The sequence below is a fragment of the Zophobas morio genome, unplaced genomic scaffold (assembly GCF_036711695.1).
Source record: "Zophobas morio isolate AGI-343-1 ecotype UQ-CSIRO unplaced genomic scaffold, CSIRO_AGI_Zmor_V1 ptg000030l, whole genome shotgun sequence".
NCBI classification, from domain to species: Eukaryota; Metazoa; Arthropoda; class Insecta; order Coleoptera; family Tenebrionidae; genus Zophobas; species Zophobas morio.
The window spans coordinates 3,399,154-3,425,916 of record NW_026972135.1 but is presented as its reverse complement, the minus strand read 5'-3'; the positions used below and the strand labels follow the sequence as shown (position 1 = coordinate 3,425,916).

The window sequence follows — 26,763 nt, the reverse complement described above, 5'->3', positions numbered from 1 at the left end:
TTATGAAGATTGATTGTGGAATTTTTTATCTCTGCGTTGGGCAAACTCCCTTTTTTCCCGAACGCTACTTTACGACGGCAATTTCCAAATGCAAACAGCGTTTCCGTAATGATTGTAGTTTTTTGCGAGCACGCAAATATGGCCCTGTAAAGTCGTGTGCGGACGGTTTTTTATGTCGTCCTCAATTTTGTTTGCAGTCAGACGTAAAAAAAGTATAAAGAGGCACACGTGGCGGGGGCGGCGGGACGGGGGGTTGTTCGTGCGCGGGCTGGATGAAGGGCCGCAGGGCCAGGCGGGAGTGATTAAGCAGTCGGAAGTTGAAAAACAACAAAATAAAAAGGGGAAGATAAAAGTGTGTAGGTATCAGGATTATGCTGTACGGATGTGTGTAATGGGCGGCTGCTACCTGGGACGTCGAGGTAATTAGTGGACACTTGACTCGGGTGTTTTGTTGAGTGGTTAAAGTCGAAAGCAAAAAATGAGTTCTAGATGATATTGTAGTACACAAAGCAGGTCGAATTTATGAAGCATCATGTTTCTATACTCCGTTTGCCGAACAGATGGAGTTGTAATAAATAGTCCGTGATTTTCCCTTAAAAAAATCTGTCGAAAGTTATTTTGACAGACCTTCCCTCGCCTCTGAAGTGCAACCAAACAAATTCCGCTTCTTTGAAAAATTATAAAAATTGTTTGCGAAATTGAGAAATAAAAAATTTAAAAAATTAAAAACTCCAAAAATCCGGAAAAAAACAAAAGATTGAGGAATCAAAACATCAAAATATTGAAAATCTTAAAGTTTAAAAGTTCAGAAAATTGAAAATAAAAAATCCAAAATTTCGAAAACAGAAAAATTAAGTATAGATCTACTGACAAATCGGAAAAAATTCGAAACATCTAAACGAAATAACGGAAAATTGAAGAAACGAAGTACCTACTGAAAAATTCCAAAACAGAAGTATCGAAAAATTGATAAATCGAAAAATCTAAATTTTAAAAAATTGAAAAGTGAAAAACCTGAAGTAACGAAAAATCGAGAAATGAGAATATCAAAAAATCGAAAAATCTAAAATTAAACCAGTCCAGAAATCGATTAGTTGAAAAATTGAATAATCGATTAACTGAGAAATCAAAAAATCTGGATGGACAAATTAAAAAATCGAGAAATTGAAAGATAAAAAAATGGAAAAATTGAAAACTTGAAAAAATGTGGAAAGTTGTGGAACCAAAATATTGAAAAATTCAAACACTAAAATATCCAAACATTGATAAACCGAAAATTAAAAATGAAAATCGAAAAAAAACGAAAATTTATTAAATCGAAAAATCGAGAAATGGAGAATTCCGAAAGTTAACATTTGAAAAAATGATGAATCTAAATATTTAAAAATGAGAAATTGAAAAAAAATGAAAAATCGTAATACTCAAATATTTTTTTGGATTTTTCAGTTTTTCATGTATCCAATTTTTCGTTTCATTTTTTGGATTTTGCTGTTTTCCGGTTTTCAATTTTCCGACTTTTAGATTATTTGATTTTTCGTTTTTTCAGTTTCTCGATTTTTCAATTTTTCGTTTCTTCATTTTTAAAATTTTTCACGTTTTCATTTTTACGATTTCAAAATTTTTCCATTTTTCAATGATTGGATTTTAAAACTTTTTCATCTATTGTATTTTTTAATTTCTCGATTTTTAATTTTTCAATGCTTCGATCTTGCATACGGTTTTTCAATTTTGACGTTATACAGCTTTTCGACTTCATAATATATATTTGGGTTTTCCAATTTTTTGATTTGATTTGTTTTTTCCTTTTTCCAATTTTTTCGATTCGTTAATTTTTTGGTATTTCAATGTTTATATTTTTGTTTTCCTGTTCTTTGATTTGCAATTGTCCGTTTTTCAGTTTTTCGATTTTTCCAGTTTTTGATTGAAAAAAAAAAATAGAAAAGTTGAAAAATTGTACAAACATTAAAAAACGAAAATGAATAAAATGAAAACTTTGAAAAATCTAAAAATTGGGGATCAAGAAATTTAAAAATTTGAAGAAATGAAAAATTCAAAAAGAAAGATTAAAATTGAGAAACTTAAAAATCGAAAAAGTGCAAAATAAAAAAAAAACAAATATGTATTAAAAAATAAAGAAATCGCAAGATCGTATAACTGGAAATTAAAAAATTGAATGAACGAAAAATTACCTAAAGAAACATTGAAAAAATGAAAGGAATGAATAAACAAAAATTGTGATATAAAATCGAAAAAATGAAAATTAAAAAATCGGAAAAATGAAAAATAGAAATAAAGAATTTGGAAAATTGAGAAACCGAAAAATCGAAAAATCGAAAAATGAAAAAAATTGCAATTTTGAGCGAAATCTTTAAGGTCTTTAGAACGTCTCGAGTGTTTAGAACCTTTGAAAGTTTTGAAACTTTTAAATCTTTCAAACCTTTGGAAACTTTGGAATCCTTAGAATCTCTACATTCTTAAGAATGTGCAACTTTTTATTTTTTTTATTTTCCGGAATTTTCAAAATTTCCAAAATCTCTAGAATTTTCAAGTTTTCCAGATTAGCCCCATTTTTCAGATTTTGCAAAATGCACAAAATGCCTCGATTTTCCGGATTTTCTAAAATTTTCAAGATTTCAAGATCTACCAGCTTTTTTCCACTTTCTAAATTTTTACAGATTTTCAAAAATTAATAGACCTCAAAGTCCATACTTTTTTGGAAGCTCTCGGGGTTTCAAGACCCCTAGTGCTTTTAGTATTCATAAAAATTAAAAAAAAAAACATTCTTCAGATCTTTACGACGTTTAGATCTTTGGGATTTTTGTTTTTTTCTGTTAGAGTATTTGCTATTTTTAAAATCTTTGGAGATTTGAAACAGAATTCTTAAAATCCCTTTCATTTTTTGGTTCTGATTTTGCAATTTTTGGTTTTTTTAGTTTTTCGATCTCTTAACTTTTCGAATAAAAAATATGGAAAAATTGTAAAATTGTAAAATTAAAAATCAAAAATGAAAAAAACGAAAATGTATAAAATGGAAACAGAAAAATCTAAAAAAGTGCAAAATTAAAAAAACATATTTTTGAAAAAATGATAAATCTAAATATTTAAAAATGAAGAATTGAAAAAAATGAAAAATCGTAATACTGAAATATCGGAAAATAGAATAATAAAAAAATTTAGAATTAGAAAAACAAAAAGCCGAGAAATTGAACAAACGAAAAATTGAAAAATCCCAGTACTGAAATACCGAAAAACTGCTAAATCAAAAAATCGAAAATTTAAAAAATCGAATAATCAAAAACCTGAAACATCGAAAAATTAAAAAATTGAAGAATTGAAAAACTAAAATCGAATTAAAAATCTAAAATTCCAGAAATAGTCGAAAAACTGAGAAATCAAAAATTGAAAGAAACGCAAAAAGTGCAAAAACGAAAAATCGAAGAATTGAAAAATTGAGAAACCGAAACATGAAAAAATCTAAAATTTAAAAAATCAAACAATTAGGATATTGAAAAAGTAAAAAATCAACAAATTAAAACGAGATATTGAAAAATTGAACAGTCAAAGTATTGAAGAATTGAAAAATTGATAAATCAAAAACGAAAAATTGAACAAATAGAAAAACCAAAAATCTGCACAATCGAAATATTGAAAAATTGAAGAAATGAAAAACTGCAAAAGCCAGAAATCGGAAAATCGAAAATGGGGAAATCGAAAAGTTGAAAAATCGTTTCTCGAGTTTTCATTTTTTAATTTTTCATTTTCTCGATTTGCAATTTTTCGTTTCGGTTTTTTAATTTACTTTATTTCTACAATTTTTTGATTTTTAATATTTTAATTTTATAATTTTTTGTTTTATCAACTTCAGGTTTTTCAATTTTTCAATGTTTCATTTCTTTGTTTCCTCAATTTTAGGATGCGCAACTCTTGGTATTTTCCGTTTTAAATATTTCAGTTTTTCGATATTACATTTTTTGGAAGTTTCAAATTTTTGGATGGTTCAATTTTTCGTTTCAGTTTTTGGATTTTGCAGTTTTCCGGTTTTCAATTTTCCGGCTGCTTAATTTTTCGTTTTTTTCAGTTTCTCGATTTTCAATTTTTCGCGTATTCTTTTTTAAAATTTTTCATTCTTACGATTTTAAAATTTTTCCATTTTTCAATTATTATATTATTAAAACTTTCATTTATTCGAATTTTCAATTTTTAATTTTTCAATTTTTTTTTTTAATTTCTCGATATTTAATTTTTCAATGTTTCGAACTTTCATACGGTTTTTCAGATTTACAATTTTGACGATTGTACGGTTTTTCGATTTCATAATATATATTTGGATTTTCCAATTTTTTGATTTGATTCGTTTTTTTTTTCCAATTTTTATCGATTCGTTAATTTTTGGTATTTCATTGTTACTATTTTTGTTTTTTTTTTGTTCTTCAATTTGCAATTTTTTGTTTTTTCAGTTTTTCGATTTTTCAAGTTTTCGATTGAAAAAAAACGGAAAACTTGCAAAATTGTACAAAAATTAAAAAACGAAAATGAATAAAATGAAAAAAGAAAGATTAAAATTGAGAAAAAATGGAAAATAAGAAGAAACGAAATATGTATTGAAAATTAAAGAAATCGCAAATCGTATAACTGTAAATTAAAAAATTGAAAAAAATAGAAAAATTGAATGAACGAAAAATTATAAAATCTGAATAAACATTGAAAAAAGGAAAGGAATGTAAAAACAAAAATTGTGATATAAAATCTAAAAAAGAGAATTAAAAAATAGGGAAAATGAAAAATAAAAATCAAGAACCTGAAAAATTGGGGAAACGAAAAAATGAAAAATAGAAAAATTAAAGTTGAGAAACCGAAAAATCGAAAACTGAAAAAAAATGCAATTTCGAGTGAAATTTTTAAAATCTCTACAATCTAAGAATGTGCAACCTTTTAATTTTTTTTTGATTTTCCGGAATTGTCAAATTTTCCAAAATCTCTAGAATTTTTAGGTTTTCCAGATTAGCCCCATTTTTCAGATTTTCCAAAATACACAAAATGCCTCGAATTTCAGGATGTTTTAAAAATTTCTACAACTATCAGGCTCCAGTTATGACAGAATTTTCAACCCTTTCTAAAATTTTCAAGATTTCAAGATCTACCAGCTTTTTCCGACTTTCTAAATTGTTACAGATTTTCGAAAATTAATAGACCTCAAGGGTCTACTTCTGTGGAATTTTTGGAAACTCTGGAACCTTTACAATGTTTAGGGTGTTCATGGCCTCTAGTGCTTTTAGAATTCATAAAAATTTAAAACAGCATTCTTCAGATCTTTGCGACGTTTAGATCTTTAGAATTTTTGTTTTTTCTGTTAGAGTATTTGGTATCTTTAAAATCTTTGGAGATTTGAAACAGAATTTTAAAAATTCTTTATATTTTTGGATTCTGATTGTGCAATTTTTCGTTTTTTTAATTTTTCGATCTCTTAACTTTTCGAATGAAAAATATGGAAAAATTGTAAAATTATAAAATTAAAAATCAAAAATGAGGAAAACCAAAGTGTATAAAATGGAAACATAAAAATCAAAAAAACTTGAAGAAACGAAAAACTCAAAAATCCAGTGATTAAAATTGAGAAACTTAAAAATCGAAAAAAGTGCAAAATTGAAAAAACATACTCCTATTTTCTAAAATCGAATTATCGAAAATTAAAGAAATCGGAGAACCGTATATGTAATTGGAAACCCAAAAATTTTGAAAAATTTATAAAAAGGAAAACCAAGGACCTAAAAAACAAGTTTGAAAGTTCGAAACATTGAATAAACGAAAAATTATAAAACCGAAAGGAATATTGAAAAAATAGAGAAATTGAAAAACTAAAAATTGTGATATAAAATAAAAATTAAATAATGTTTTAACTACTAAGATCAATAGGACAATAATTTCAGTGTTCATAAACATTAAAGAAAGCATCCTTCAGATCTTTACGATTTTTAGATCTTTCAGATTTATCTTTAAAATCTCTGGCATTTTAAAAGTTTTAGAAACTTTTGTTTTAGAATATTTGAAACAGAATTTAAATTTTTTTTTTAAATTTCGAGTTCTTAGAGTCCTTAGAGTCTTTAGAATCTTTACAGTATTTATAGTATTTAATTTTTAATCGTTCGACTCTAGTCTTACTGGAAATTATATAAAATTTAAAATTTATACAATTTCTAGGATCATTATTACTTCCAGATTCTTTAAAATTTTGAAGATTATGTTGGATATATCTTATATTTATTTAGAACATTAAAACTAGAATCTTTGAGAGCTTTTAAACCTTTCAGATCATTTCTAGACACGTCTTTAGTATTTTTAGTACCTTTGTAATTTTTAGAGAACTATCTGGAATTTGTGGAAGGAATCTCCCGATTTTCTGAAATCCTTGAAATCCCTTTAGAATTTTTAAATTGCCAGCTTCTCTAGCGTCTATAACATTCCTAAAATCCTTGTAGTCCTTAGAGTTTTTGGCATCCTTGAAAGCCTTAAAACCTTCGAATGTGTTAGATATTTGAGACTTTCACAATACGTCTGAATTTTAGAATTTCTATAACTTCCAGAATTAATATTGTGTATATTTTGGATTTATTTATTATTTAAACATATTTTCAACTAAATATTAGTCGTATTTGTTTGAACCAGTGCCGGATAACACCAATATGCCACCAGGAGTTTCGAAACTATAATTTGTCAAGTGGAAACCCCACAAATTCCGTAGAAAAATTATGAACCGCAATAGATCAACTTGTTGAGCAAAAAACGTGAAAACAACAGTCATCGTGGAAGCACCCCCTAAAAATGTATTTTTTAGTCCGTGGTCGAACCTCCAGCAAACTTTAACGATTTTGTAAACTCACCACCGACACCCATTTAAATTTTTTCCACACTTTCCAATTCGTTATCTTCTGCCTTGGCCAAAAATTACCTCTGCATAAGCCACTAAATCTCGCTTGTTTATCCGCCCCCTCCCTCCGAACTTCCGTTATTTTTTCAAGCCGAGAGGTGTTAGAGAGAAGCGAGCCGTTTCGGAACTTTGCCAATCTATTAAGCTCCGTCGCTAGCATCCTTTTAACGCGTTTCTAATCTTTTTTGCCGACCTGGAGTCTGATGCATGGCGCTCTGCTCCGTCTTTTTCCAGCTTGCATCGACCCTGCAGGTCGTCTTTGAATTCGTCCGGAACTATTACCTTTTTACGTCCGTTCGGGGACCAAAGGGTATCTCGAAGGGAACGGTTTTACTGTCGAGTTTACTCCGTTTTGTATTCATGGACAATTTAACACGTTTTTTCCTTCGGCTCCCGGAGGTGTTTACATAATCAAGAAAAAGGAGGCGATGAAGACGTCTTTCGGAGGTGCTGATGGAACGGGATAGGGACGAAAAATTGGACACGTGTCGGGGAGGAGCTCGGCTTGTTATTTTCCTTCGGAGGATGATATAGTGGTAAAGGGCGAAGGAAAATACATAATGAACAAAAGTTTAGGGCTGGAGAGTGCAAAAAGACGGCTTTTATTATTGTATGCATAGTTTTGTTGTACGGTTTGATTAGTATCGGAGTTGTTTAGGTATTACAAATTTTGGAAATTTCTTGAAATTTCTTTTGAAATTATTGGAATTTTTTTATTTCAATTTTTATTTTATTTAGAAAATTACTTTTCAATTATCATTTCCTCGGGGTAAATTAAGGGAGTATAAAAATAAATTCCAAAGTTTTCAAAGATCTGAAAGATTTAAAAAATTCAAAGCTTTCAAAAATTCTAAACACTAAAGCCATTAAAGAGATTCCACTGATTAGATTTTTCGGTTTTTGTTTCCTCAGTTTTCGAGTTCGATTTTATTTTTCAATTTTCTGATTTTTTCATTTTCGTTTTTTTTGATTTTATATCACAATTTTTCATTTTTCATTTCCTTAATTTTTTCAATGTTTGTTTCGACTTTACAATTTTTCGTTTTTATTCAATGTTTCGAATTTTAAAACTTAGATTTTATAGGTCCCCGATTTCCCATTTTCAAATTTTACGATTTTTGAATTTGCAGTTCTATAATTTTCAGATCAATTTTTAAATTTCTCAGTTTTAATCTCCAGATTTTTGAATTTTTCGTTTCTTCAATTTTTCAAGTTTTTGGTTTGCAATTTTTAGATTTTTCAAAGTTTCCATTTTATACATTTTCGTTTTCTCATTTTTTAATTTTCAATTTTACAGTTTTACAATTCTTCCATTTTTTCATTCAAAAAGTTGAAAGATCGAAAAACTGAAAAAACAAAATTTACAAAATCTATCTATCTTTACAAAAGACTCTAAAGATTCTAAGGTCACTAAGTACTCGAAGAACTCAAAAGTTAAAGGATTTTTAAAATTCTGTTTCAAATATTCCAAAGATTTTAAACCTGATAAAAATCGTGTGAACTCTTAAAATGCCGAGCAGAACTCTAAAAGAAAAAAAAACAAAAATCCTGAAAGATCTAAAAATCATAAAGATCTGAAGAATGCTTTCTAATTTTGATGAATACTAAAAGCACTAAAGGTCTTGAACACCTTAATTGTTGTCTTATAAATTTTAGAAAATGGTAAGATTCCAGAAATTCCAAAAACCCAAAAATATAGCGACTCTTGAGGTCTATAAATTTTGAAAAATCTGGAAAAATTTAGAAATGGGAAAAATGTGGTGGACACTCGTAATTGTAATTTTTTTCATTATTCGATATTTCGGTTTCTCAATTTTTAATTTTTCGATTTTTCATTTTTTCGTGTCCTCAATTTTTCAAGTTCTGGATTTTTAGTTTTCATTTTTTCTGTATTTTGAATTTTATTTTATATCACAATTTTTCGTTTATTCAGTGTTTCGAATTTTCAAACTTAGATTTTTTCCGCCCTCGATTCTCCATTTATAAAATTTTCCAAAATTTTGCAAATTTTGAATTTTCAGTTATACGATCTTCCGGTTTCTTTAATTTTCAATATTTTGATTTTAGAAAACATATCTCACCTTTTCGCTTTTGCACTTTTCGAATTTTTAAGTTTCTCAATTTTAATCTACTGATATTTTAATTTTTCGTTTCTTCAATTTTTCAAGTTTTTGGTTTTCAGTTTTTAGATTTTTCGAACTTTTCATTTTATATTTTATACATTTTCGATTTGTCATTTTTGATTTTTCAATTTTACAATTTTACCATTTTTCCATTTTTTTCATTCGAAAAGTTGAAACATGGAAAAACTGAAAAAACGAAAAACATCAAAATCGAAAAAGTGGAAAATCGAAAAAGACTAAAGATTCGTAAGTCTCCGAGGACTCGAACAAGAACTCAAAATTTAAACGGGTTTTAAAAATTCTGTTTCAAATATTCCAAAGATTCAAAAACTTGTAAAAATCGTCTGAACTCTTAAAATGCCAAATATTTTAAAGATACCAAATAATCTAAACCGAAAAAAAAACAAAAATCCTAAAGATCTTAACATCATAAAGGTCTGAAGAATGCATTTCTTTAATTTTTCGAATACTAAAAGCACTAGAGGTCTTGAACACCCTAATTATTGTCTTATAAAATCTCAGACATTGTAAAGATTCCAGAGATAACAAAAATTCCAAAAATGTAGAACTGTTGAGGTCTATAAATTTTGGAAAATCTGGAAAAATTTAGAAAGTGGGAAAATTGTGGTAGACCTTGAAATCTTGAAAATTTCAGAAAGGGTTGAAAGTTCTGGTATAACTGGAGCTTGATTGAAATTTTAGAAAATTTAGAAATTCGGGGAATTTTGTGTATTTTGAAAAAATAGTCTAATCTGGAAAATCTGAAAATTCTAGAAATATTAGAAATTTTGAAAATTATGAAAATTCCTAAAAATTAAACAAAAATTATAACATCTTAAGATTTTAAAAGTATCCAAAGGTTTGAAAGATTTAAAAGCTCTAAAGCCTTTAAAGATTCCAAACACTCAAAATATTCCAAGGGCCTTAAAGATACCACTCGTTTTCCAGTTCTTGATTTTATTTTGAAATTTCCCGATTTTTTCATTTTCATTTTTTTGATTTTATAGCACAATTTTCATTTTCCACTTACTTTACTTTTTCAATGTTTCGTTCGATTATTAGTTATAGGATTTTCCGTTCAATGTTTCGGTTTTAGAAAATATATTTCGTTTTTTGGATTTTGCACTTTTTTTGATTTGCAGTTTTTAGATTTTCCAAAGTTTCCATTTTATCCATTTTGCGTATTTTGGAAAATCTGAAAATTGGACCAATCAGGAAAATTTGAAAATCCTAGAAATTCTGAAAATTTTGAAGATAATAAAAATTACGAAAAATTAAAACAAAACTATACATCTTAAATTTCAAAAAGTTACACAGTCTTAAGATTGTACAGTTTCTAAAGATTCCAAGGTTCCCAAAGGTTTGAAAGATTTAAAATATTCAAAGCTTTCAAAGTTTCTAAACACTTTAAAGCTTCCACTTGAAAACGCATTTTTTCCATTTTTTGCTTTTTCGGTTTCTTAACTTTTAATTCTTCAATTTTTTCTCAATTTTCAAGTTCTTGATTTTACTTTTCATGCACCCGATTTTTAAAATTTCGTTTTCTCGATTTTATATCAAAATTGTTCATTTTTTATTTCCTTAATTTTTTCAATGCCTTTTTCGATTTTATAATTTTTTGTTTAATCAATGTTTCGAATTTTCAAACTTAGATTTTTTAGATCCTCGGTTATCCATTTTTTTAATTTTTCAAATTTTGCATTATTTGGATTTCAAGTTGTACGATTTCCTGATCTATATTTCGATTTTAGAATACATATTACATTTTTCTTAGTTTTAATCTCCCGATTTTTGAATTTTCCGTTTGCATCCTTTAGATTTTTCAAAATTTCCATTTTATACATTTTCGTTTTACTCATTTTTGATATTTCAATTTTAAAATTTTACAATTTTCCCATTTTTTCATTCGAAAAGTTGAAAGATCGAAAAACCGAAAAAACGAAATATTGCACAAAAATATCGAAAAAGTCTAAGAACTCAAAAGTTAAAAGGATTTTGAAAATTGTATTTCAAATATCCCAAAGATTCTAAATCTTGTAAAAATCGTGTGAATTCGTAAAATTCCAAAGATTTTAAAGAAACAAAATACTCTAAAAGAAAAAAACAAAAATCCTAAAGATCTAAAAATCATAAAGATCTGAAAAACTCTTTAATTTTTATGAGTACTAAAAGCACTAGAGGTCTTAAACACCCTAATTATTTTATTTTAAATTTTAGATATTGTAAAGAAGAAGAAAAATTTAGAAAGTGGGAAAAATGTTGTGGACCTCGCAATCCTGAAAATTTCAAAATTGGTTGAAAATTCTGGCATAACTGGAGCCTGATAATAATTATAGAAAGTTTAGAAAATCTGCAAAATTCGGCGCATTTTGTGTATTTTGGAAAATCTGAAAAATCGGACTAATCTGGAAAATCTGAAAATTGTAGAAATTTTGGAAATTTTGAACAATATGGAAATTCCGAAAACTTAAAACAACTTATAACATCTTAAGATGTCAAACTCGAAATTGCATTTTCTTTTCATTTTTCGATTTTTCGGTTTCTCAGTTTTTAAATTTTCGATTTTTCATTTTTTCGTTTCCTCAATTTTTCATTTTCCCGATTTTCTAATTTACATTTTTTAGCAGAATTTTTCATTTTTCATTTCCTCTATTTTTTTCAATTTGGATTTGGATTTTTAGTTCCTTGGTTTTCCATTTTCAAAATTTTTCAAATTTTGTAATTTTTTTTGTTTCCAGTTATACGATTTTCCGATCAATATTTCGGTTTTAAAAAACATTTTTTTTTTTATTTTGCATTTTTTTCGATTTTTAATCTCCCGATTTTTGAAATTTTCGTTTCTTTAAAATTCTGGACAAATTTAGAAGGTGGGAACAATGTGGTGGACCTTGAAAGTGTTGAAAATTCTGGCATACCTGGAGCCTAATAAGATAATTATAGAAATTTTTGAAAATCTGGAAATTCGGGGCATTTAGTGTATTTTTGAAGATCTGAAAAATCGGGCTAATCTGGAAAACCTGAAAATTGTAGAAATTTTGGAAATTTTGACAATTATGAAAATTCCGAAAAATAAAAAAAAATTACATCTCAAAATTTCAAAAGTTTATTACACATTGTTAAGATTGTGGAGATTCTAAAGATTCCAAAGTTTCCAAGGTTTGATCAAATGATTCTAAACACTCGAGATATTCTAAAAAACTTAAAAATTCCACTCTAAATTGAAAATTTTTTCATATTTTAATTTTTCGACTTCTCAATTTTTAGTTCTTCGATTTTTCAAGTTCTTGTTTTTTATTTTTTATTTTCCCGATTTTTTAACTCTCATTTCCTCGATTTAATATCACAATATTTGGTTTTTTCATTTTTTTACGTTTTCAATGTTTCTTTCGATTTTATAATTTTTCGGTTATTCAGCGCTTCTCATTGTCAAACTTAAATGTTTTAGGTCTTCGGTTTTCCATTTTTTTAAATCTTTCCAGTTATACGATTTTTCGGTTTCTTTCATTTTCAATATTACCATTTTAGAAAATATATTATGTATTTCGTTTTTACGATTTTGCACTTTTTTCGATTTTTAAGTTTCTCAGTTTTACTCTCCCGATTTTTGAATTTTTCGCTCTTTCAAGTTTTTGGTTTACAGTTTTTAGATTTTTCAAATTTTTTCATTTTTGTTTTCTCTATTTTACAATTTTACAAATTTTGTATTTTTTTTATTAGAAAAGTGGAGAAGTTGAAAAACAGAAAAAACCAATAATTGCAAAATCGAAAAAGTGGAAAATTAAAAAAGACTCTAAAGGTTCTAAAGTCTCTAAAGCCTCTAAGATTATAAGATTTAGCATGTGTGGGAAAAATGTGGTGGACCTTGAAATCTTGAAAATTCGAGAAAGGGTTGAAAATTCTGAAGAATTATAGAAATTTTACAAATCTGGAAATTCAGGTCATTTTGTATATTTTGACAAATATGAAAAACCGGGATAATCTGGAAAATCTGAAATTTTTAGAAATTTTGGGGATTTTGAAAATTATGAAAACTCCAAAAAATAAAAACAAATTGCACCATCTCAAAATTTCAAAAGTTTACACATTTTTAAGACTAGATTCTAGAAATTCCAAAGTTTCCAAGGGTTTGAAAGATTTAAGAGTTTCAAAGCTTTCAAAGGTTTTAAACACGACATATTCTAAGTTTTTCGATTTTTCGGTGTCTGAATTTTTAATTTTTTGATTTTTTATTTTTTCGTTTCCTCAGTTTTTCAACTTGTTGATTTTTATTTTTCGTTATTCCGATTTTGTAATTTTCATTTTCTGGAGTTTATATCACAATTTTTCGTTTTTATGTCCTTTATTTTTCAATGTTTCTTTCTATTTTATAATTTTTCGTTTATTCAATGTTTTGGAATTATCAAACTTGGATATTTTTTGGTCCTCAGTTTCCCATTTTTAAAATTTAAAAAAATTGTGCATTTTTTGGATTTCAAGTTATACGATTTGCCTGTTTCTTTAATTTCCACTATTTCAATTTTAGAAAACATCTCCTTTTTTCTATTTTGCCCGTTTTTCGGTTTTTAAGTTTCTCTGTTTTAATCCCCAGATTTTTTTTTCGTTTCCTCAATTTTTCAAGTTTTTGGTTTGCAGCTTTTAGATTTTACAAAGTTTCCATTTTTACATTTTCGTTTTCCTATTTTTGTTTTTTCAAGATAACAATTTTACATTTTTTCCTTTTTTTCATTTGAAAAGTTGAAAGATCGTAAAACTGAAAATACGACAAATTCCATAATCGAAAGAGTAGGAAATCGAACAAGACTCTAAAAATTCTAAAGTCTTTAAGAACTCTAAGAACTCAAAAGTTAAAAGGATTTTTAAAAGTCTGTTTCAAAGATACCAAAGATTCTAAAACCAGTAAATATCATGTGAACTTGTAAGATGCCAAAGAGTTTACAGATATCAAATACTGTGAAAGAAAAAAAAAAAACAAAAATCTTAAAGATCTAAAAGTCGTAAGGATTTGAAGAATGCGTTCTTAAATTTTAAAGAATACTAAAATTACTGGAGGTCTTGAACACCCTAATTCTTGTCTTATAAAACTTAGACATTGTAAAGATTACAGAGATTCCAAAAAAGCCAAAAATGTAGAGACTAGACTCTTGAAGTCTAAGTATAAATTTTGGGCAATCTGGAAATATTTAGAAAGCGGGAAAAATGTGGTACACTTTGAAAATTTCACACAGGGTTGAAAATTCTGGCACAACTGGAGCCTGATGTTCATGGAAATTTTAGAAAATTTAAAAATTCGGGGCATTTTGTGTATTTTGGAACATCTGAAAAATCAGTCTAATCTGGAAAATATGAAAATTTTAGAAATATTGAAAATTTTGGAAATTATGAAAATTCCGAAAAATTAAACAAAAATTACAACATCTCAAAAGTTTCCAAAAGCTCTAAACCTTTCAAAGATTCTAAACACTCAAAATATTCCAAGGGCCTTAAAGATTCCACTCGAATTTGTTTTTTTTTCATTGTCCGATTTTTCGGTTTCTCAGTTTTTAATTTTTCGATTTTTCATTTTTTCGTTAACACAATTTTTCAAGTTGATTTTTATTTTTCATTTTCCCAATTTTTTAATTTTCATTTCCTCGATTTTATATCACAATTTTTCGTATTTCATGTTCTTCATTTTTCAATGTTTCTTCCTATTTTATAATTTTTTGTTTATTCAATGTTTCGAATTTTCAAACTTAGATTTTTTAGGTCCTCGGTTTTCCATTTATTTAATTTTTCAAAATTTTCAGTTTTTGAATTTCCAGTTATACGATTTTCCGGTTTCTTTAATTTTCAATATTTCGATTTTAGAAAACATATCTGGCTTTTTCGATTTTTAAGTTTCCCAGTATTAATCTCCTGACTTTTGAACATTAAAACTAGAAAAATTTCAAATCAAAAATTGGAGAAAAGAGAAACTAAAAAAACGAGAAACTGAAGAATCTAAAACTGAAACAACGAAAAACAAAAAAATTTTAAAGTTGAAAAATTGAAAAATTGAAAACAAAACATTGAAGAATACGTAAATTAAACGTTACGTATTGAAAAGAAGAAAAACGTTAAAATCAGACCATAGAAAAACCGAAAACTTGAAAAAATAAAGAAAATATAAACCGAAATGAAAAACTGCAAATCGAAAAATTGAAGACTTGAAAAACTGAAAAATCGAAAAATTGAAAAACTTGTATATTTAAAATAAAAACTCCAAGAGTTGCATATCGTAAAGTTGAAGAAAAAAAAAAGAAAAATTTAAAAATTGCAAATTGAAAAATTGAAGAAACAAAAAAATGAGAAATTGAAGAATTGAAAAATTCAAGTTAAAAAGCTGTGAGAGTGTTATTTACGTGACTGGTTTTAAATTTATTTTTTAACCCATTTCATTATTAGCTACAAAATAATCAAAATAATCACTGGAAGTTTTTTTGAAATAATAGTACTTTAAAATTTTCAGCTATATTTACGGCATCATTTATATAACTAATAATAGAAAAATAGTAAAGAAATGGGAACTCATTTAGTACCATTAATTTCCACAAACTGTTTTCTATCAGTAACTTCTAGCTAATATTCGCACTTTCCCGATTTTTAAACCAACGAAAACCTATTTCCACTGTGATGTTTACCCATTTTAGATAAAAATCTCCAGTGGCTCGGAAATCCGGCAAGAGAATTTTATTTCCGTACTGCGTTTAACGTGCATACAATAAATTGAAAGAAAATACCAAGAAGTGACGCCAATAAAACACATCCACTTTAAAAGAATGCTATGCAGATTCAGTTTGCTTGTTTTGTGTGCGCTGCAAGATGAATAAATATAGAGAAAATGGGAAATATTGCATTATGTATATGCTATGTATATCTTCGAAAATATTCGCGTGAATGCATTCGGTTAAGCAAATATTGTTTAGGAAATGGCGTGAGAGAAAATGCTATCGAGGAAAAGATATATTTACTCAAAAAATGGTGCTGTTCGTGTAACTAGGTATAACGCTTCTTGACAGCTAAACGTAAGGATAATTGGTTATACGGAGGGAGTAGCTGTCGTTGCCCCAATCAGCATCACTGTCTCCAATTAACGAGCTTTCGCCGTACTTGTGGCATTGCAGCTTCAGATTAATTGTAACTTTCGTTCGCTTGATGGCCGACTAGTGAGAGATTATTGCAATAATGACTAACACTCCTGGAGCGTGAGCAACGTCGGGTTTTGTTGCTCGACGGGGGTGTGATAAACTGGTGTAATATGGATTTTTTTTAGTTTCTGATTTACATCCCCTGAGTGGTGAATTTTAGAATCCACATTTAAAATTTGTGATTAAAATCCCGAATATGCAACCAGTTATACACGCACTTATACCACTATCTTTTTTTTATTTTCCCATCCGTCGACTTCCCAAACTTTCGATCTTTCACTTCTTCAATTCTTCAATTTTTCGATTTTTCAGGTTTTTGATTTTTCGATTTTTCGATTTTTTAGGCTTACGAATTTTCAACTTTGCTTCTTTAGTTTTTCGATTTGTCAATTTTCCAATTATTTAATTTCTCAATTTTTGGATATTTATTTCTGTTTTCTGGATTTTTGAATATTTCGATATTTCGAATCTTCGATTTTTGGATTTTTTTTGATTTCTCGATTATTTCCTTTTTGGATTTTCAGTTTTTCGTTAAACTTTAGATTTTTCAATTTTTCGACTGTTTTAAATTTCTAGGTTTTTCGATGTTGCGGTAGGTACGAAATGTGATTTTTTGAAAATTTCTAAAAATTTCGATAATTCAACAGTCTATTCTAGAAAAATGGTCGCAGTTATCAAAGAAACGAGGCCGGAAGTTAGTTCAAGAGCTCGAAATCTACAAAAAAATGTATTTAGTTAGGTTTCGAAAACGTCAAAAATTGGCCGATATTTGAAGCAGGGAGGACCATTGAAAAAATTTCACTTTTAAAAAAGTTGTCTAAAAATTAAAAAAAAAATTCAGGGACGTAGATCTCGTCATGCTGATTCCAAAAATATAGTATATTGATGGTCAAAGAGCAACATTGTCGAAAGAATCGGTACGAAATGCGAATTTTTGGAAATTTCAAAAATTTCGATATTTCAACGGTCGATTCTGGAAAAACGGTTGAAGTTATCAAAGAAACGCGGCCGGAAGTGAGTTCTAGAGCTCGAAAGCTACAACAAAATGTATTTAGTTAGGTTTCGAAAATTTCAAAAATTTTCCGAAATTTAAACCATTGAAAAAATTTCACTTTTCAAAAAGTTGTCTGAAAAATGTGAACAAATTCAGAGACGTAGATCTCGACATGCTGATTCCAAAAATATAGCGTTTTGATGGTCATTAGCAACATTTTGGAAATAATCGGTACGAAATACGAATTTTTGAAGATTTCAAAAATTTCGATTCTGGAAAAGCAGTTGCTGTTATCAAAGAAACAAGGCCGGAAGTGAGTTCTAGAGCTCGAAATCTACATAAAAAGGATTTTTGGTTAAGTTTCGAAAGTGTCAATTTTTTTAACATAAGCAGTTCTGGGAACTTTTCAATTTCTGGTTCTTTTAATTTTTCTATTTTTAAAATTTTTGTTTCTTTGATAATTCAATTTTTCAATTTTTGGCCATAATTTTGTAAGAACATGATGGTGATTTCTTGTAAAAAAATAAAAATTTTGCAATTCAGCTCCGCCCTCTGGCTCACGACAAATAAAAAAAATCACCACAATTGAGACAGGGTGGGTGGGCGGGGCATATATTTTGTTTTTGTTTTTCTTAATATAAGTTGTTTTTTTTTCACTACAAGAAACTTAAAACAACTTTAAAATGCTAAAAGTTTTCCTAATGTTAATATCATACAATGTATGGAAAATAAATAACTACCAAAATTGTGACTAAAAATATGTAAAAATTAATACAAAATAGTACACAATGCTTCTAAAACATAAAAATAACTGTACTTTTCCGGAAAAATCTATTGCACCCTGTATAGTTTATTTTTTAAAGGCGTGGAAATATTCACTCAACCCAAAGTACACATTTTCCAGTTAACTCGACAATTTTCATATGTGTTAAAAAATGTACGTTTTGTCCAAAACGTTGTTTTCTTAAAATGTCACATTATTCTTAACCAATTTTTTTTGTTTCATTTGTTTGAAAAATGAACTATAGACCTGAAAAGAATTCATAAACTTCTTTTTTAAAAGTTATCAACATCTAACGAAACATTTCTAAAATTTATTTTAGAAAATACAAAATCGACAAAACTCTATCATAAAATATTGAAAATAATAATTGAAACAATTTTGAGGCTCCTGCTATGTTTCTTAAAAGGATTCAAAAATATTTTGGAAATCATTTGGGCGCAGCTGGAGTTTAAAACGACGTTTAGGGCCTGATAAAAAATGTAAAATTTTTTTGGGTGCTTTTGGTGTGTTGATTTCGACCTAGATTAAAAGAATAGTGGTGATTTCACTGTGAAAAAAAATACTAAAATATCTAGACTGATTTTTTTTTTAGTATATTTTTTGTGCCAAAAATGACGGAAAATTTCCAGGTTCTGAAGAAAACAGAAGAAAATATTAGACTTCTGATATACTTAGTTTAAAGTGAATTTAATTGTCAATCAATTCCGATAAAAATTGTCAAAAATTAAATTTACAAATTATATCACGACGTCCAGTCCTCGATATCACTTGATTTTAGATACTGGTAGTATGCCCTTTGTGCTACTCTACGCCACTGAGTTTAAAGATTGTTATTTCCCCCTCTCTGGGTACTGCTCCACCGGTGCTCCGTTGCTGCGTCATTCGTTCCTTTGTGGCCGCTTCGACACCACGAGTCTCTGCATCCAGCAAATTATTTTTTCACTGTGTTGCATCAGAACATTCTGTTCATCTGCACAGGTAATCTTTAACCCATTTGTAGACTTTTCAGCAACCTCTTGCAGGCACAACAATGCCATCCGACGATCGCCGTACCTCCTCGGACGCTTCGTCAGAGTCCTCGGCGCGCCTTTCGCGCCGGGAGCTGGCACGGCGATTACGAACGTTGGAAGACCGTTGCAAGCGGAGGCGAAAACATCGTCATCGCGACCGCTCCCGGTCCCACGATAAGACACGCGTAAAGACTCGGCGTTCTTATCGCGGAGACCGCCATCACTCAGATGTACGGCACTGCGTAACCACTCGGCAGTGTCGTCGTCATAGCAGCCCAGCAGACCTACGAGAACGCGCAAAAACTCGGCGTTCTCGTCGGTCCACCAGCCGCTCCAGATCACGCAGCCCACACAGGTGCGAGCGTCGATCACACCAGCGCCAGCGAGATAACAGGCTTCGAACATTCGAGCGACAAAACAGCGGACTCAGCGTCTCGCGCGGAGCCAGGACCGGACCCCACGTCTCGTGGGGAGACAGAACCGGACTCGCCTATTTTAGCGATCCAAGACCCGGCTCTGGAGGAGGAGATCTTGACCATTCTCGGCGCCGATCCTTCCGCAACCCAAATCACCGAGTTTGCCTTACACACGGCTCTCGCGAGTCGTTGGACTCACTATATAGCCAACGGCTTAGATAGCTCAGAAAAATTGGCTCTAAAAAATAAATACTCACTGCCAAAAAATTGCCCCAACTTACAGGCGCCAATTTTAAATTCTGAACTGGTGCCAGCGTTACCCGTTGTGGTAGTCAAGAAAGACAACCACGCACTTTCAGCTCAGCAACAAGTGGGCCTTGCGCTGGCACCTTTGGGTCAAGCTCTCAATATATTATTGACTGCCACCCCCTCACAGCCAGAGCTTCTGTCATTGGTATCCGACGCAACAAAAATTTTGACAGACTCCCTTTACCATATGTCAAAATCCCGGCGGCACACAGTCTTGCCCCATCTCAATAAGTCAGCAAAGGAAACATTGCTAACAAGCCAGACAGATACCTACCTCTTTGGAGAGGCCCTTGCAGAGCGCCTAAAGACTGCCAAAGCCCTCCAAAAGTCAGGCTACGACTTGAAGGCCCCGCCTCCTGCCCCTCCCACGAGGACTCCCAGGAAAAAAGACGCCGGGGCAAACCAGAAAAAACCAACAACAGTCGGCTCATCCCAGTCATCGTCTGGCAATAGGTATTTAAACCGGACAGGCCCGACTCGCCGTCAGGGGGAGACGAGATCATACCGAGGGCAACCCCCGGCATCCAGCCACACGAAATACCAGCGCAATCAACCCCGTTAACTAAGGTAAAACACCCTTATGCCGGCCAATTACGTCACTATGTCTCAGTCTGGTCAAATATCACCACAAATCAAAACATCTTAAGCTGGATTAAGGGCTACAAAATCCCATTCAAATCCACTCCATATCAAGTAGTACCGCCTACGCGAAAGCTACCGCGCACCCAAACTACAGCTTTGTCCGAGGTCGTATCCCAATTATTAAACACCGGGGCGATCGAGATAGCAACACCGGCCAAAGGTCAATTCTTGTCCCCATATTTTCTTCGCCAAAAATCGAATCTGTCCTACAGGTTCATCTTAAATTTAAAACGCTTAAACCAATTCATTTTGACACCTCACTTCAAAATGGATGATTATCGTACCGTCACACGACTTTTACAGCCTAACATGTATGTGACGTCAATTGATCTTACCGATGCGTACTTATTCGTTCCAATTCACCCAAGTCATCGGAAATATTTGCGATTTGAATTTGAAAACAACCTGTACGAATTTACAGCGCTGCCTTTCGGGTTAGCGATAGCTCCGTATGTGTTTAGCAAAATTACGAGGTGTGTTTCCACTTATTTACATTCTCAAGGCATTTTATGCGTAAACTATTTAGACGATTTTTTAATACTCGGAGACTCATTTTCCGATTGCCTCCGGGGAACGGAAAAAACCGTTCACGTCCTACAATCTTTGGGATTCCTAATCAATGAATCAAAAAGTCAGCTACACCCCTCACAGACATGTCAGTACTTAGGGTTTTTATTCAACAGTCAAACCATGACAATTGCTCTCCCTCCGGAGAAACGTCAAAAAATCCACACTTGGACAGCCGCAATACTCGATCTTATCACACACCATAAGCGGTGTCGTATCACTTACCTTGCACAATATATCGGACTTTTGATTTCCGCTTGCCCCGCCATTAAATACGGTTGGCTATATACTCGACAACTAGAAAGAGAAAAATGCAAAGCCCTTTCCCACCATGCTTTAAACTATAAAGCAAAAATACAACTGTCAGCTGTTCTTCTGCCAGACCTCAGGTGGTGGAACACCGCAATTCGAGTTTCAAAAAACTTTATTCAGCGAGACGAGTATCAGCGAATCATTTTTACCGACGCTTCTTTAAACGGTTGGGGGGCACACTGCAACGGGGAGAATACACACGGTTGGTGGAATGAGAGGGAAAAAACGAAACATATTAATTATCTAGAATTACTAGCAATATTCTTTGGTCTACAATGCTTTTGTAAATCACTCAGATCATGCAACATACTGATCAGAACAGACAATACCACCGCGTTAAGCTACATCAATAAAATGGGTAGCGTTCGACACCCAGAACTAGGCGATTTAGCTAAGAAAATTTGGCAGTGGTGCGAAATACGCGATTTATGGTTACACGCGGCATATATCCCCTCCAAAGACAATGTAGACGCAGATCGCGAATCACGAACACTCTCCACAGAAACAGAATGGAGTCTCAATGAACAAGCTTTCCAACAAATCGTTCAACGGTTTGGTTGCCCCACCATAGATTTATTTGCATCGCGGTTGAACCATAAATGCCCGCAATATGTATCGTGGCACCAAGATCCAGGCGCAATTGCATGCGATGCATTTACTGTCCCTTGGAACTACAGTTCTTTTTATGCTTTCCCACCGTTCGCTCTCATCTTACGCACCCTTAACAAAATAGTCACCGACAAAGCTGAGGGAATAGTGGTAGTGCCGCATTGGCCTTCGCAACCATGGTTCCCATTTTTCGAAAGACTGTTGACTAGCCCAGTTATGTTTTTTGAACCAGACGAGTCACTGTTAACTTCCCCTTTTAGGACACCTCACCCGCTTGCAGCCAACCTTACCCTGGTGGCAGGGAAATTATCGGGGAAGGTTTACGCCTAAAGGGAATGCCACCAGCTGCTATCACCACGGCAATAGCGTCTATTGCTCCCAGCACCTTAAGACAATATAACGTCAGCTACAAGTTATGGTGGAGATATTGTTCCGAAAAGGGAATTCCTGTTTACACCACCCAAACAGAGGCGGTAATCACCTTCTTACAACACTTGTACACAAAAACGAATGCTGCTTATGGCACCTTCAACTCCCATCGCTCGGCGTTAGCTCTCATCCTGCCCGGCGATGTTGGAAACGACAGTAATCTAAGAAGGTTTCTCAAAGGCATAAAACGATTGAGGCCCCAAAAACCCAAATATCAAACGACTTGGGACCCCAGTCGTGTTTTAGAACACCTGAAAACGTACTTCCCCCATCACCCTCTCCCCCTCAGCCTTTTATCAGCGAAATTAATTACCCTACTAGCGTTGATAACAGGGCAACGGCTGCAGGCACTGCATCTTATCAAATTGTCTCAGATTGTTGGAGACGAACAAGGCTTTAAAATTTTCATTGATGACACCACGAAAACTTCAATTCGCAGCGGGGAACACCCGTGCCTGCACATTCCATACTTCCTCGACCAACCAGCGATATGTGCGGCAACCACGCTCACGGACTACATGGACGCAACCAAAACCCTTCGGAAAAACGACGAACAGGCGTTGTTTCTGTGTGCGCGGAAACCACATCACCCAGCATCAAAACAAACCCTTAGTCGTTGGATCAAACGTACATTGGAAAAATCGGGGGTAGACATATCAATCTTCACGCCCCATTCCACGAGACATGCTTCGAGTTCTTCAGCAAAACGAACTGGGCTGTCTTTAGCCATCATCAACAAAACTTGTGGGTGGTCGAATACCTCCAAAATGTTTGCAGAAGTCTATAATCGACCCTTGCGGGACACATTCGCCTTCGGGCGAACAATTTTACAGACCGCAAAACTTTAAACTTGTTACCTTGATAAGCTTACACTAGGGCACAAGTTCTTAATAAATTACTTATTCTTTTTTGCACAACCTTACTAACTTTAAACAGCTACCAGTATCTAAAATCAAGTGATATCGAGGACTGGACGTCGTGATATAATTGTCAAATCAAACGAACTTACCTGTGAAGTTCGATTCCAATTATATTAGACGTCCAGTCCGAAGATATCACTTCCCACCCAACCCTTATACGGTATAAACCTTTACCCTCACGCCAGGTTGTGCATTCCGCTTTAAACTAAATGACGCAGCAACGGAGCACCGGTGGAGCAGTACCCAGAGAGGGGGAAATAACAATCTTTAAACTCAGTGGCGTAGAGTAGCACAAAGGGCATACTACCAGTATCTAAAATCAAGTGATATCTTCGGACTGGACGTCTAATATAATTGGAATCGAACTTCACAGGTAAGTTCGTTTGATTTGACAATTATTATTAAATTATTAATAACGAATTTATGTAACTGTCTACTAGACATACAATTCATTAAAAGAAATCAGATTTACGAACTTAATTCTTCAACTTTGAAGTTTATTTTTTTTTAGTTTATTGGTGCAGGAACTTTTTAACTATTTTTTTCCAGTTTTTCGAGCTTTGTTAACAACACATCATCGAGATTTTCTGTGATTTTTTAAACACCTTGTATAATTGGAAAGAATGTCGGTCTCTTTGAAGCAACCTTTAAGGAGTTTTCTTCCTGAAAAAATTTGAAAGAATTTGGATTTCCTAATAAATAATTTTCTGAAGTGTTTTAAAACATCCTTGGGGCCCGCAGTCTATTGCTTCAAAACGACTTCTGGTGTTTTGTTTTTCGAAAAATTAAAAAATTTTTGGTATATAGTGTAATTCTGTAAGAAAAGTTTGAGGAGTTCCGATTTTGAAAAAAATTGAAAGAATCTTGTAGTTCCTAGATCCATTTTTTAAGAATTCAAAAAATCCTTCGAATTTTGTTTCGCGGCTAAAAAACCATGGAAATATCTTGATTTGGGGTCTTTTTTAGAGAATTTAAAACGATCTTGTCTCCTAATGATTTGGTTTTTAAAAATGTTGAAAGAACATTCTGTTGATTTATGTATTTTAGAACGAATTTTAAAAAATCTTGAAAATCTCGGCGGCATGATTTTGAAAAAAATTGAAAGAATCTTGGAGTTCCTGGATCCTACATTTTGAAAGAAGGTAAAAGGATCTTACAAGTTCCTATGGTCTGTTTTCGAAAACTTGAATATGTTGTTTCCTTTTTAATTAAAAGGTCCTTTGATACCTGTCGTTTTTCAAAGAATTTGAAAAAATATCGAGAAGCACTGGTGTTTTGTTTTAGAACTACTTTTGAAGAATATTTAGGGTAGATAGAGTTATATTTTTGAAAAATATAGAAACAATCTTCGGGTTTCTAGGCCTTTTTTTGAAAAAAATTTAAAGTTTTTTGGGGTTTCTACTGTTTCGTTTATCAAACAATTTGAAAAATATTGGTGTACATTGTAATTTTGTAAGAAACTTTTGAAGAGTTCTGGATTTGAAAAAAAATTGAAAGAATCTTGGGGTTCCTAGATTAATTTTTTAACAATTTAAAAAACCTTTGAATTTGGTTTCGTTCGTTGAAAGAAAATTGTTGACCTGTGATGAATTACTTATTTTGAGGATCTCTACGATTTTGAGTTTTTTTTTTAATTGAAAACATCTTGGAGCTCCTGGATCCTACATTTTAACATAAAAGGATCTTAAGAGTTCCTGGGGTTTGTTTTTGAAAAAAATGAAAGTACTTTTGAATATAGTGTCCTCTTTTTAATTAAAAGGTCCTAGAAGGCCTGTGGTTTTTGAAAGAATTTGAAAGAATATCGAGAAGCCCTCTGTTTTGTTTAAGAACGACTTTTAAAGAATCGTTAGTGTCGCTAGAGTTATAGTTATTTTCGAAAAATATAGAAACAATTTTGAGGTTTCTATGCCATTTTTTTCAAAAAATTTAAAACAACATTTGGGATCCCTGGTGTTGTTTTTCAAAAAATTTGAAAAATATTGGTCTGTAGTTCAATTTTCTAAGAAAATTTTGAGGAGTTCTCATTTTGAAAAAAATTGAAAAAATTTTGGGTTTTCTAGATCCATGTTTTTAAGAACATTGTCGACTTGTGGTGATTTATTTATTTCAGAAAATTTTAAAAAATCTTGAGGATCTGTGGGGTTTTTATTTTGAAAAAAATTGAAAGAATCTTGGAGTTCCTGGTTCCTACATTGTGAAAGAACGTAAAAGGACGTTAGGACTTCCTAGGGTTTGTTTTGTAAAAAAAGTTCAAAGAACTTTTGAATATAGTGTACCCCTTTTAATTAAAAATTTCTTGGATGCCTGTGGTTTTTGAAAAAAAAAAATTTAAAAAACATTTGGAGTCTCTGGTGTTTTGCTTTTGAAAAAATTTGAAAAATGTTGATCTTAAGTGAAATTTTGTAAAGAAATTTTGAGGTGTTATGATTTTGAAATAAGTTGAAAGAATCTTGGGTTTCCCAGATCCATTTTCTTAAGTATTTAAAAAACCTTCCAATTTTGTTTTGTTTGTGAAAAAAATTGAAAATATCTTGCTTTGGTGTCTTTAAAAGGAGTTTGACTACTGATGATTTGGTTTTCAAAAATGTTGAAAGACTTAAGAAAGGGGTTTCGATTTTGAAAAAAATTCGAAGAATCTTGGAGTTCCTGGATCCTACATTGTGAAAGAATGTAAAAGGACCTTGAGAGGTCCTGAGGTTTGTTTTATGAGGGTTCTTAAGTATTTTGTTTAAAATAATAATTGGAAGAATCTTTAGAGGTCTAGTTCTAGTTTACTCTTTTTGAAAAAAAATTGAAAAGATCTTTGCGTCCCTAGTGCTTACTTTTTTTTTCAGAATTCAAAAGCACATTCTAAAGACTCTCCTGATTAGTTTTAAAACAGCTTTGAAAAAATGTTGAGCTTTTCTAGTGTTTTGTTTCTGAAACAAATTGAAAATTCTTTATCTATATTACCTTTTTAAAAATTTTAAAGAATCTTGAGGATCTTTTGTTAAAAAAATTAAAGAATCTTGATTTACAGTGTCTTTCTAAAGAATTTAAAACACACTTGGTTTCCTGGTGACGTAGCTTTTAAAAGGATTAAAAGAACTTTGGAGCCCTCTGGTGATTTATTTTAGAAAGAATTTTGAAAAATCTTGAAGGTGTCTTAAATTCTGTTTTTGACAAAATTTTAAAGAATCTTGAGGATCTCTGGTCTTTCGTTAAAAAAAAATTAAAGAATCTTGATTTACAGTGTCTTTCTAAAGAATTTAAAACACACTTGGGTTCCCGGTGACGTAGCATTTAAAAGGATTAAAAGAACTTTGGAGGCCTCTGGTGATTTATTTTAGAAAGAATTTTGAAAAATCTTGAAGGTGTCTTGAGTTCTGTTTTTGACAAAATTTGAAAGAATCTTGAAGTTTCTCTATTCGATTATTTTTGGAAGAGTTTAAAAGAACTTGGGAGTTCATGGTGTTTTGTTTAAAAAAAAAATCATGAGTTCATTAGTGTCTTTTTTAAGAAGTTAAAAGAGTCTGGTTTACTGTTTTTGAAAAATACGTATTGAAAGAATCTTCGAT

General features: G+C 31.1%; 2 protein-coding genes across 4 annotated transcripts in view; both read left to right on the top strand.

The window, feature by feature from the left end:
* Nucleotides 1-26,763, top strand: part of LOC135138396 (ly6/PLAUR domain-containing protein 6B-like) — a 432,620-nt gene that overhangs the window by 272,161 nt on the left and 133,696 nt on the right. The window lies entirely within an intron of this gene.
* LOC135137980 (uncharacterized) lies at nucleotides 139-23,134 on the top strand. The gene is made up of 7 exons (XM_064067784.1): nucleotides 139-146; nucleotides 202-419; nucleotides 18,771-18,970; nucleotides 19,015-19,187; nucleotides 19,260-20,124; nucleotides 20,181-22,070; nucleotides 22,118-23,134. Exons 1-7 carry the CDS (start codon nucleotides 139-141, stop codon nucleotides 23,132-23,134), a joined length of 4,371 nt encoding a protein of 1,456 aa, XP_063923854.1.